This window comes from Benincasa hispida, chromosome 7 (genome assembly GCF_009727055.1).
Source record: "Benincasa hispida cultivar B227 chromosome 7, ASM972705v1, whole genome shotgun sequence".
In the NCBI taxonomy this organism is placed as follows: Eukaryota; Viridiplantae; Streptophyta; class Magnoliopsida; order Cucurbitales; family Cucurbitaceae; genus Benincasa; species Benincasa hispida.
In genome coordinates this window covers 29,534,909-29,548,615 of record NC_052355.1, presented here as the reverse complement: position 1 = coordinate 29,548,615, position 13,707 = coordinate 29,534,909, and the positions used below count along the sequence as shown (strand labels likewise).

General features: G+C 32.5%; 1 protein-coding gene across 1 annotated transcript; it reads right to left on the bottom strand.

Annotated features, from left to right (window-relative positions):
- Positions 1-4,836: 4,836 nt before the first annotated feature.
- Positions 4,837-11,003, bottom strand: LOC120081678 (patatin-like protein 6). Its single transcript, XM_039036752.1, has 3 exons — positions 9,240-11,003; positions 7,259-7,557; positions 4,837-5,197 (listed from the first exon to the last, which is right to left on the bottom strand). The coding sequence occupies exons 1-2, from the start codon at positions 10,365-10,367 to the stop codon at positions 7,288-7,290; spliced, it is 1,398 nt and encodes a 465-aa protein (XP_038892680.1). The 5' UTR covers positions 10,368-11,003; the 3' UTR covers positions 4,837-5,197; positions 7,259-7,287.
- Between the last annotated feature and the right edge of the window lie 2,704 nt (positions 11,004-13,707).

Sequence of the window (13,707 nt, the reverse complement as noted above, 5' to 3'; positions counted from 1 at the left end):
CTATAGAGTTCATATATTTGTAGAATTCATGTCTGTGTTTGGGGTGCAAAGTTATTTAATTTGAGTTCATATATTTGTGTTTGTAGTGCAAAGTTGAGTTCATATGTCGGGATATTTGATGCATTTTTTTTAACTCTAGATAATATGCTTTTATGATTACTATTTTTGTTTTGAAACTTCTTTATTCAATAATTCTACTCATCTTTGTTTGAACAAAATATGAATTGAAGTTTTTTCTTTTCATTTTCAAATATTTTATTTCTTTGTTTTTTTAGGTAATGAACAACAATTAACCTGTTACATTTCTTGAAGAAATATGATTAAATAAAACGAAAAACTCAAGAGAAATAAAAACTTTTGATTCCTAATTTTTCTCCAGGAATTTCATTATCATCTTCTTCATGTTGTTGTTCTGTATTTTACTCTGTCATAATTTTTTTTAATTGAATCTCCCCCATCATCTTAGTGGTCAATGGAATGTCACCACATTTCTTCAATAATTTTACTTTCAATTTCTCCAAATTTGGAGGATCATCAAAGAACAAATCTCCATTTTTCACTAATTCTTGCTAGAAAATGTTTTAGAAAAAAAATCTTCATTTTATATATATATATATATATATATTTTGTTATATGTTACATACTTTTCAACTACATACATACTTTTTCGTCTAAATATTCTTAACACTCATTTGATATTCAATTAAACAAAAAAAATATTTTACAATTTTTTACGTATAAATACTACACTTAATGTAGACAAAATACAATTATTTATATAATCAACAATCTTACAACATACTATAACAGTCATCAGTCTTATAATAGTCAGAAGTGGTTGTCAAAGTTGGTTATCAAAAATGATTTTTCCTGGAGTTTGTAGTCGGAGGTGGTCGTTGAAGCTTGAAGTTGGTCGCATGAAGGTGGTACTAGAGTTGGTCGTCAAAGTTTGTCATCGGAATGGTTTTCAAAGCTCGGAGTTGGTCGCGCAAAGGTGGTCGTTGAAGTTGATCATCGAAGATGATTTTCGCCAGAGTTTGTAGTCAGAGGTGGTTGTCGCAGCCTGAAGTTGGTCGCATGAAGGTGGTACTAGAGTTGGTTGCCGGAGTTTGTCTCAAAAGTGGTTATCGAAGAGTTGGTCATCGGAGTTGCTCGCTCGAAGATGGTCATCGAAGTTGATCGTCGAAGGTGATTTTCGTCGGAGTTCGTAGTCAGAGGTGGTTGTCGAAGCCTATGAACGTAGTTGTCGGAGCTGGTCATCGAAGTTTGTTGTTGGAGGTGGTTACCAGAGCCTGAAAATGGGGCGGGGACGGGGACTAAAAATCCCCACAAGGACAGGAATGGGGAGTGCATCCCCGCACCGCCTTGGCCCTGTTGTCATCCCTACTAGGATCCCCATAAGAGAAGCCTCAAGGCATTGAGAGCAATAAATAAAAACCATAGACTAAATAGTCAGACTAAACATTTGGAGAGGACACAAGGTAACACCCATATACATGCATATTACACTCACGCCAAACATGATAAATAACAATACACCAAGCAACTCTCCAGAACTTACGCTTCAACTGATTACTTGTGCTAAAGTGATAAATTCAATTCAGCTATATATCCTAATTTATCCTATGGGAGCACCGGCCCCACAAAAGCATATCCACCTAAATAGCCTTACTAAAAGGATAGTAAAAAGAACAAATGGTCCCTAGACTCAACTCTACCTGAACACATGACACAAGTACTACAGATTCTAAGACATCATCAACAAATACAATCTTACGATTGTAACTGATTTTATGTTGGAAAATATTAACTCCAAGCTAAAGAAAATTACCCCAAGGCACCATAGGCTTTCTAGGGTGTATATTGCAGGGTTTTTTATTGTATAAATAATAATATTTTGTCTACATCAAGTATAATAGTTACATATAGAAAATTGTAAAATATATTTTTATTTATTGAGTTCATATCTCGAATAAGTGAAGAAAAAAATGTATGCGTAGTTGAATGATGAAACAAAAAATTAAGCAAAAACAAGAGATCCGACTCTACATACTAAATACAGACTTCCTAAACAAACTTAACTTAATTCGGACCCTAAATACAAACAATTATTATAATTCAGTTCAACTTTGCATGTCAAAAACTTATTAGTAACTTAATTCAACCCAACTCTACGTGTCAAATGCACTCTAATAGTTTCAAATTTAACCCAAGGATGAAATCAATACCCTACCTTGGTTGAATTTTACAGAATTATGACTTTGTTGTGATCATTGTTTGAGACTTGCTGTTGCTATTACACATTTTGGTGTTGAATTTGAATGTTTTATTTACTAATGATTGAGTTTTTATGTGATTTATGAGTTGATTGAAAAGTAATATTCTAAATTAGCTATAAAAATAAATAAATTTCGGCAGTTTTAAATGAATCAAATGGAGCTAAATACAGAAATAAATATTTTAAGAACAAAATGATAATAAACAAATGATTGCAGGTGCTGTGAATCAAAAGCAACGTAAACGTCAAATTGGAGGGGGAAATTGGGAAAAAGCACTTTCTTTACCTTTCTTTTTCAATAACTTTTGGTGATATAGACTGAAAGAAATTGACCATTCAAAGCATTAAAGTTGAAATATAATTAACTGACAACAGTAAAAGGAGCAATATGGGGTTTAATTACAACAGTAATTTCATCTATGCTACTGCAGTTGCAGTTACAGTTGCTATGCTAGCTTAGGACTTAGCTTCCATTATTTACCTTTTTTTAAAAAAAGCCTATTTTTGCGGAGTAATTTCCGCTTAATTTGGGATTTGTTTACACCAATTGCATTCTAATTTGATTGGACGAAAATTAAGTAAATTCTATCTTTTCTATTTTTAGCTTAATTTAAAATTAACTACAAATCTCACCTTTTTTAAGTAGTACACCACAATATTCACCTATTATATTCTTAGGTTACGATCATTTGTGTTTGAGGTATAGATTATTTTAATTTGGATTATAATAATATGTGTTTGAGGTGTAAACTATTTTAGTTTGGGAAGAAAATAGTAAACACGGTAGCAAATAATAATAAAAAATTATGAATGTAAAATAGTAAAAAAATATAGTAAATGATAAATATTGTAACAAATAGGAGTTTTGAAATAGTGTTGACTGTAATTAACGGGAGGTTTTGAAATAGTTTTCACTCTATACTAATTTAGTTATTGTTCAATTTGACATGCAAAGCTAGAATTGAATCTTCAATATGAGTGATGATATATGTATCTAATTGATTATTACATAAATAAAAATATATATGCACCTTATTGAATATCTATCCAAATTTATACATTTTAGAATTTCAATAACCTTACGTAAAAAAGCGATAATCAACCAACATGAGCATAGTTCAATTGACATAAATTTATATTTTGAACTTCAAAGTCTGAAGATCAATTCTGGAAAAAAAAAAAAAAAAATCAACAATCTCCTTTCTTTTTTATTCTAATGGATAATAATTTCTTTTTTTTTTTTTTTTACCAATGGTTATTTTGTCAACTTCAACATAGTCGAACGGTAAATACTCGATGTTTTTTTTTTTCGTAAAGCATTGAAAATCAAATGTGCTTGCACAATAGTGTAATGCTGTATCCTTTAGTAAAATATATATATATATATATATATATTGAAAATTGTTCATAAACTTTAGAATATTTTATTTTAATGACGAAGCATGGCAAAAAAGAGTAGAACATTTGGACTAACTGGGTCCAATTTTGAAAGGAGTTGTCTACAACCCCAATGGAGTATCATCCTGAATACACCACTTGTCATCATTGTTTAAGTGATCCCATATGGTTTCTTGAACAAGAAGAATACATGAGCTTTCTTTTTATCATGCGCATTAAAAAAAAAAAAAAAAAATTGAAATAAAAGCTAATTCCACCATAGGCTGCAACAACAAAAGCTTGACTTTATATTTTGTAATAATGAAGTGGGAAGAAAAATAAAAAGGAACAAAGAAGAAGAGAATCATGAAATCAATAGAATCTCATCTTTTTCATAAAGGCATGGCAAAGCCAATACCATGCCAAAACTTTAAACAATTTCAACTCCTTACAACCTTACCAACCAAACCCACCAACTTCCTAGTTCAAAACGCGTTACCATGTAATCCATTTATCGCCACGTCATTAGATAGTATATTATATAATTTATTAAAAGTACAGAGATGGAAGAAAATAAGTTTTTTTTTTTTTATTTATTTCTTATGAAGCGGCATTCAGTACCATTCAATCATCATTTGTTCATAATTTAGAGAGAGAGAAGATGAATTGTCTTAAATAAACATCTGATATCAATGGCGTTCAATGTCCAATGAAACCATGACACCAATTCTCTGGGAACCATTTGCTAATTACAAACATATAGGAGTTTAAAAAGAGGAGAGAAAGAGAGACATTAATGATTTTGCTGCAGAGAGCATGAACTTCATCAAAAGGGGTAAATTTTTATAAAAGAAATAATAAGAAAATGAAAAGAAAAGGAAAAAAAAAAAATCTGTCTCATTAAGGAATGGGGTCCATGAGTCTTATATTTATAAAGTTCCCATTTTGATTTTGAGGTATTAATCCAAACACCATCTCAAGGAAACTGTCGGTCACTGAAAATAAATAAATAGTGAATGTGAAAGCAGATTGAAAGGGAAAACTCATAAAGGAAATTTGGCTACCATTTTCTGGGTTTCTTACGTAAATCCACCACCGACCCACAATATCAAAGGTTTTTTTCTTCTTTTTTTTTTTTTGGTGTGGAGAAGATGACAGGACAGGGGAAATTTTGGGAAAGAAAAGCTATAAAATATAAAGGAAAAAGAAAGGGGGTATTGAAATTCAATTTCACACCTGAAATATTTTGTTTGACTTGCAAAAGACTTGAGATCTGAATGTGTATATGTGTGTTTTTTTTAGAAGCTTTGGGGCATTGTGAAACAAAGGGTGGAGTGGACACCACAATGCCTTGCCTTAGGCAGGCAAAGTATCCCACTAAGATTTTTCACCCTTTTTCTGACCATTTTGTCTCGTCCTTTTCCTTCAACTCCCCAGCCTCCCTTACCATCTCCACATACAATATTAAAACTTACTAATAATAATGAAGGCTTCTTTTCTCTCTCTCTCTCTCTCTCTCTCTCTGAGAGGTTGTAATCTTCCCTGCACACAAACAATCACCACCATTAGAAACTTATTGACATGATAACCCTCTTAATAACAAATCATTCTACGGTATGTACATTTGAACCTTATTTAGTCTCGTCAAAATAAGCATAACTCACTTATAATTATAACATGTACTATCTTACTTAAGGTCGGAAGTTCAAATATCCATCTTTATTTGTTGTACTAAAAAAAATAAAGAAATTAGACATGTACTCAAACCCTATATGCTTAACTCTTAAATTTAGGAGAATTAACTAAATATTTAATACAAATGATAAGGGGAAAAAATAAGACAATTAGATTTTTTTTTTTTTTTTTTAAATAAAGGTTGCCAAAAAGAGAAGGTAGCAAGAGAGGGTCAAAGCGAAAGATAGAGTGGGTATATAGGCGTGCTTGAAGGGGTAACAATTGCCTAAGCTTTTACTTCTCCCAAAAACCTGACTAAAACTGGTAACTTTGTTGGTTGGTGCTATGCTTTTGAAAATGTTCCTTTGTAGGGTTGCCTTCTGACTCCCTTCCTCTGTTTTTTTACTGCTTTACTGTCTGTCAAAAAGTTGATTAGGGTATTCTACCAAGATGTTCCTTTCTTTGCAGGTCTTTATTTTGTTCACCACTTCAAAGAACTTTTACCTTGACTCTTCCCAACTCCAAAACTCACTTTTTGACTTTTATCTAAACCCCTATTTACTTCTACATAAACACCAATTCTAAGTGATCACACATTAAACTCTTTGTAAAGAAGATTAAATTGAAACTTTTCTCTTTTGTTGAGTGTCCGAGTAAACTTACGCACACTTCGACTGATCTCACAGGACAACTTGCCTGATCCTACAATATTTGGATATCAAGGATTGAATGGATATCAAATCCTAAGTAGATGACCACTATGGATTGAACCCATGATCTCTTAACCTTTTATCAAGATCATGCTTTCTATTTATCACTAGGTCAATCCATGATGATTGAAGGATTAAATTGAGACTATTAAAATTGAAAAGGAAATGTTAGGGAGCTAAAATGCAAATTCTATTAGAAAAATGGTGGATTTTCCACAACCTTATTACCACTGGTCAAACCTAATAAAACGGCTACTAGATAATCAGATTTCAGATAGAAGTACAGGAATTGATTCATTACCAGCAGTTACAGAATGACAGTTTTGGGTATTCGATGTGGAAGACATTGACCAGAATATCCTTGATTCTCTTAGCTTTACTAAGTGTCGGTGGCCTAACAACAGGTACCCTCCCCTAAGTCATCTATTTTTCTAATGGTTAAACCAAACAAGCAGGCTTTCATTCATTAGCTTTTTTACTCTTTTTCTCTGAACTGCGACAAGGATTAGGAGACCCCAGACAAACCTACAAATTGACAATCTTATATATATTATGCTTGCGTGGACTGACTTTGCCTCCATAATTCATTGCCCTATTATTCTTTTCACAACACAACAAATCAAACCGAAAGGTTTGTCATACTCCCAACATGCATAGAATTCTTTTCTCATTTCCAAACTCTTTTTTCTTTTAAAAAATAATAATAATTAACTCATTAAACAAACTTTACCCTCTTCCCTACACTATATGCCACAACATGAAACAAGAAAAGATAAGTCTAACAGAGAGTTTTTGTTTGAATGATAGGGATGTACAAATGTTTGGGTTTCAGAGAGATTCATGATATATAATTGAGGACAATTATATTAATTAAAAACAAAATCACGAGGATTTATGCTTAAAATGGACGATATCATACCAGTGTGAAGATATGTTATTAGCTTGGAGATACCCTTCAAAAGCCCTCACTTTAGTAAGACTCAAAATTGAAAATTGAATAACTAAAAACCCCTCGTCTCCTAAAGCTAAATCTACACTTAGGATTGTGGGAAGTCTCCTCCTAATTTAGGTCATGAGCATGATGCAAGAAATTGGGACCTGACCTGACACTCCAATTATATATATATAGAGAGAGAGAGAGAGAGAAAAGTAAATTAAGCCACAAGATTCACAAGGTATATAATTTACAGAGAAATTTGAATAAAGGCTTATGTTTTACCTTCTTCTATCTCTTGAGTTTTATTTTTCCTATGGGTTTGAGGGTAACACTTGCTTGAAAGCAACAGTAGGAGCTATTCTGCAACTCCTTCTCTGATGCTCTAGAACCAACTCTGCAGCAATCCAATCAAGTTTCTCATAATTAGTCTGCTCTGCAATCCTCTTCCCTCCAAACAGAACAGATTCAACATTCTTCTGCTTCAGCATCTCTTCCGCTAATCCAACCAGCATATTTACATTGCTGGAGCTTGGATCTGTTTCCACATTAGGACCGCATTGAACACTGCTGGATCCATTTGCCTAGCAACCCAAATTAGAAAAATTAAGTATTCATTGATTAATATATCTTAAGATTTGACATCAATAGTTATGACAATTTGGATAAATATAGCAGTACTCTAGCATGGTAAAAGTAAGTAAAACCCAGTTTCGAAGTGCTCAGAATATCATCAAATAAAGAATTTGTTCTAATAGAGACAAATCCCTTAAAGGCCCAACATGAAGATTTTATTCTATACCAAGAGAAGTAAAAATGAAGATCTTATAGAAAGAAGTTGAAGAAAGAGAAGTTAATTTAAACAGTTAATAAATAAGTACCTCAAGTTTTTATACAACATAAATTTAGTGAGAAGATGGGTCCCAATTGGGATAATGCAAGCCAAAACACATGGACAAGAGTAATAGTTGAAATGACAAGTGACAATTTTTTATGGTGCAACTTAATTGCATTCAACAAAGACAATTGGCATTCCGTAAGAAGACATACCATCGATGGGTACCCTTTTTCTCTCAAAACTAAAAAGAAGAGACAAATCTTAAAATCAAAGATTGAAAATTGGAGAAAGTAAAGTGCCAAAATTTACCATCTTTTGGTGCAAGAGTTGGGAAACAGTCTACGTTTTAGTTCCCTTAAAAGCAGAGAAATAATACAAATCCCTTGATTAGCTCGTTTTACTATGTACCTGAAGATCAATTTCATTCTTATAGATCCTGTGGTCAACATCAATGTCTCTTTTATGAATCTTCAAATCTCTTTTACCTAATCCACAGTGTAATATTCTTGTAAAAAAGGGAAAAACCAATTTCCTTTCGTCAAGAAAACAAAAACCCATTTCTTATAGTCTTCACGACCTTCTTTTTCTCAAACTGACAAAAGGGCTAGCAAGTTAGAAATGAAGAACGGTTCCCTTTCAAAGATCAAGATGTATAATGCTCAAATAGTTGAAAATTTAAGTCATCATTTTCTTCTATAAAAGATCAAGTTTGGTGAAAACAACAAATTTGAGCAAACACTCAAATCGAAGCAAAATCTTAACATAATGGATTATGGTAAATTTAATATCATATCAATACTCCAACACTCTCCTTCGCTCGTGGGATTGAAAATTTGTCGAAAACGACTTTTCAGAGTTTGAACCCCAGATCTTCTTCTCTGATAACATGCTAAATCATCCATCAATGTAAAAGCTTAAGTTGATGAATTCTGGTAAATTTAATATTATATCAACACTTCAAACATGATTTAATGCGGTACAAAAATAGTTTTTGTATTCAAACCCACAAATGTTATTTTCAAGCCCACAAATGAAAAGAGTGTTTGAACAAACAAGATATGAAAATCAAAAGATCATGAACTGGAATCTCATCCAAGATTCTTAAAAACAGGGTATGCAAAGAAAAAGGAGTTTTAACCTCAGATAGAAGAAGGGGTGTGAAAAATAAGAATAAGATCTAAAAAGGAAACAAACTAATGAAGGGACAAGGTGATGGGGGATAATCTCTTGACCATCCCACAGGCTGTCCACAGTACCACCTGCACCCTATTCCACCAATATCAATCCATGTCCAACAGCGACCCCAATAGTATTCATCCAAAATTAGACCAAAACTAATCAACAAATCCAAAATCAAATTTTACGAATTGATTAAAGTGTTTATACTTATAAGGGAAGGGAATTCCAGAATAAAGAATATCGCCGTACCTGAATTCGCACGTAATTACTGCTTTTACATTGCCCGAAAGCCATCGCCACCGCCTGGTCCACCATGTCGGCCCCGCCCTCGCCGGAGATTCGAGCTATGGGCCGAGCCCACTCCTTCGCCTTCCACCCCTTCACTTCATTGTAATCGTAATTCACTTCAAACAGTTGACCAGTCCCTAGAGACAGAACCAAAAGATCCTCAACCCCTCGCACGAACGGGAACTCTTGCTTGTTGTGCAGCACGTGCGTGATCGCCGCCGCCGTCGGGTTGCTCATGGCCAATCCACCGTCCACGGCCAGGCACTGCGTTTGGCGGTCGATGGACTGCATTGGAACCGGTTCGAATACGCCTGGTTCGGCCGATGTGGCTCGACAGACCTCCCATAGCCGGAAATTGAAACTCTCCGTCTCGAGAGCGTCGGCTCGAGAGAACAGAAACGGCGCCGTACTGGAGAGATCGTAGCAAGGGATTAGAACCGGTTTCAGAGTGTCCTTGAGCGTTAAGGTTCTACCGTTCTCTACAAACGCCTCTTTCATCGCCTTCTCCAAACCGGCCGTAGCAGTGGCGGCGGAGGATGAGCCGCGAGGTTTACGAAGCCGCCGGAAAAAGGCGTTTCCGGAGCTTGAAGACGAACGGTAGAATCGTTTCCCTTGCTCAGCGAGGAACCGCCACGTGTACTCTGCATTGTAGATTGGACGGCTCTGGTCCTTCGTCGCAAAAAGCATGGCCGTGAAAATGCCTCCAATACCGGCTCCGGCGGCAACGTCGAAATAATCGGCGATTCTAGCGTCTGGATTGCCGGATTTCGTCTTGAGAGCTTGTTCAAGATAGGACAAAGCCTTACCGGACAGAATCCCTCGCATGCCGCCGCTATCAATGCTGAGAATGCAGATTTTTCCCCTCTGGTTCTTAATCGCGGAGACGCCATTCATGGATTCCGGTTGAACTTCCGGGCGAGGATGAACCTCAGGCCTGGATTCAATAACCGGAGAGATCTGCTTGGGTATCCAAAGCTTCTGATCGTCATACCCAAACAAGAATTTGGTCTCGAGAATTGAAAAAATCTCATAGCTGAGCTTATCCGTATCAATGCTCGGTTCTTGCATTTCCAACAAATTGGTCGTCATTTCAATTTTCACCACAGAAAAAAAAAAAAAAAAACCCAAAAAAGATTTCTCAACCAAAGAAGAAAAACACAAGTTATATCCAAAGCAGATGAAGCTCAAGTGTAGAAACACCTCGAAGATCACGCCATTGGGAGAAAACGAAGATGAGGGTCTGAATTTCGAAAGCAGGCCCCGAAATGTGTCGAGAAATTACCTGATTAAACCAACCCATTGAAATCCATGGCCCCCCATTTCCGAAGTGAGAGAGAAAAAAGAGGTGGTGGGTAAAACTAAAAGCAAATGATAAAGCTGGTTGGTATCAGGAAAACAGAATTTCGGGTTCTCTATAGCAAAGACTGATTCTCTCTTTTTTGCAATCAAAGCTCAAAAAAGAAAGAGAGAAGAATGAATCCCTTTTCTTGTTCTGTATCTCTTCTTTTTTTTTTATTTTATGTGGACGAACAGAGAAAGATGAGAATTATGAAGAAAAAGGGAAGGAAATAGCTGCAGAAGGAGAAGGAGAAGAGGAGGAGGTCGACGAAGAACCAAAAATTCAGTCGTTGCAGAGCATGTCTGTTTTTCTTTTATTTATTGTTTATTATTATGCTAACATTTTGTTTATTCTAAAACAAGCCACACTTATATTCTCTCTCACTACTCTCTCCTATATATAATATAAATAGTGGTTATCCATTTTTTTGAGAGCGATTTTTTTATTTTTATTTTTATTTTTATTTTTCTTTTTCTTTCTTTATCTTTTGAGTTCATTGAGAGCGATGAAGTTGAGAGTTTTTTTTTTTTTTTTTCTTTTTTTGTCGTATACTTTGATTTTGAAAAATCAATTCAGGTTAAATGATAAGAGTTTAATGTATGAACATAACTCAAATGCATAAAATTTTTATTTAGATTCAAAGTATAAAATGTCTAAAAATTTTATTTTCATTTTTGTGCCTATATGCTCTTCACATATTAAACCTATTTCAAATCTTATGAATTTTAATAGGGCACAAAATTGAAAATTTATCGTTTTGAATATAAGATTTAGATTATTTATATCTCATTTTATTTTTTAAAATTAAATTTATAACCACTCATTTCATTTCCAAATTTCTTGATTTATTATTATCGACGATTTAAAAATCCAAGTTAAAATTTGAAAATTAAAACTTTGTTTAGGAACCATTTGGTCTTTTATTTTTATTTTTAAAAATTAAACCTATTTTATTCACATTTCTTACCAGGATTTGCATGGAGGTAGAAGTAGTATTATATGTTTAATTTTCAAAAACAAAATGTTTACCAAACGGAAATAGTTTTTAAGAAACTAGTTTTTGTTTTTGTAATTTGGTTAAGAATTAAACTAGTTTACTTAAAAAGGATTCAAATCATTGTGAAAAATTAAGAGGAAATGAGATTAATTTTCAAAAACTAAAAATAAAAAACTGAATGGTTATCGAACAAAATTTGAATAATTGAATATAAAATTGAAGCTAGTTTTGAGATCTTGTAGAATATTTTAAGGCCTTATGTAATAAAATTGAAAGTTCAGTACTCTATTATATATGTTCAAATACCTAAGATGTATTATATACGAAATTGAAAGTTCAAAATTCTATTATACTTTTAAAGTTTATGGAATCAAATGGACTCAAACTTGAAAATTTAAGAACTAAATTATATTTTAACAATTAATTTATTTGGTATTTTATCTATTGAGTTATAATCAGATCGATTCTAAACTCTTTTTTCTATCCACTTTTGATTTAACTAAAATTTCAAACAAAATTTAATGGATGGAACAAATTGAGTCATGTAAACAAGTTTTAGGATCTAAACGATATAAATTGAGTCACATAAACAGGTTTAAAGTTAGGTTAAATCACAATCTTAATTTCTAGGTTTTAAATTTGGAAAATGTCTATTAAGAGTATAAAGTTTTAATTTTATATCTAATAAAATCACTATAAATATTTAAAATATTTAATAACTTGTTAAATTTTCAATTATGTGTGTAATAGAATTTTTAGAAATTAAAAAAAAAAATTATATCTGTTAGATGATATATTCAGTTTCTTTCAAAATTGGCAAGCTTTAGCCGACATAAATTTTAAGTTTGTAAATTTAAAATTCCGAACTTAAAATTTAATCTTAAAGATTTTTAGATTGAAATTATTAATTTATAATTCACCATATAATATAATTTTAAACACCTAGAGCAAGTTTGAAGCTTCAATTTATAAGACTATTTGTATTATTATTATGATGATTATTGTATATATAGTTACGATATGATTGTCTGAACTTCCATGTGGATATAAATTAAATTTTTTCTCTAGAGTGAATCTAAAGTTTGCAATAAATATATATAGTTATATGATTTTTCTTTAATAACAAATTTGATATATATATTTTAATTACATTTGTAGTTGTTGTTTAGGGTATGTTCGAAATGTATTTTTAAATATTTAATTTTAAAAAATAAGTCATTTTTGAACAAAATTGAAGTGTTTGACAACTATTCAAAATAGTTTTTAGAGTGTATTTTCAACCATTTTTATAAAAAAAAATATTTAAATTAAAATGAGTTTTTTGAATAACATTTTTTTCTCAAGTCAATCCAAACGAGTCATTAGTTTTTAAATTTTACCATTTGATTGTAGTTTTAATTTAGTCTATAATTTGGTTAAATATCATAAATAGTTTATAACCTTTCTTCACCCTCAGAAAAATCACCATTTATTTTTCACTCAATCCTAATACAATTTCAAATAAAAGAAAATTTGTCTTGTACTTAATATGATATGATATTGTAATAGAAATAACAACTTATGAAGTTTCACACTTTTAAAATTTCAGCCATAAAGACAAAAAAGTTGAAAATGTATATTTTTTTCTTTTCCTTTTTTTTTTATACAAACGTAAAAGCTTTTGGATTTTAATTATGTTCATGACATAAAAACTGTATTTTTATCTTTAATATTGTCGAGAGTTGTCCAAGACAAGGATTAAATATATGGACAAACTTAAGTTCAAAGGGGAGTTGAAGACTAGGACTACATCGTCCTAAAAAAAAAGTTCAAATCCTCGAGTTTGCATCAATGAGTCGAGCTCATGAAGTTTCATCAAAAAGGAAATAGTCGAGTTAAGCTCGTCACTAGTACTCTGTAGTCTTTTGAGAATCGTACCTAGTTTCTTAGTGAGAGTTAGAGGATGTCTTTATAAATAGTCTCACACCAACAACTTCAAGAAGTAAACAATTCTGTCTTTGTACTTAGCCAAGCTAAATACTACATGTATTAACTTAGGCATTAGAGTGCATTCAACTTGACACCATACTGATGTATGTACTATTGCTAGGTAG

Bases quoted from the DNA above. Each gene is read 5' to 3' on its own strand.
- LOC120081678 (XM_039036752.1), bottom strand. From the start codon at position 10,367: ATGACGACCAATTTGTTGGAAATGCAAGAACCGAGCATTGATACGGAT. The intron at 7,558-9,239 runs GTACGGCGATAT...TTGGGTTGCTAG, and splicing joins GTAATTACGTGCGAATTCAG to GCAAATGGATCCAGCAGTGT.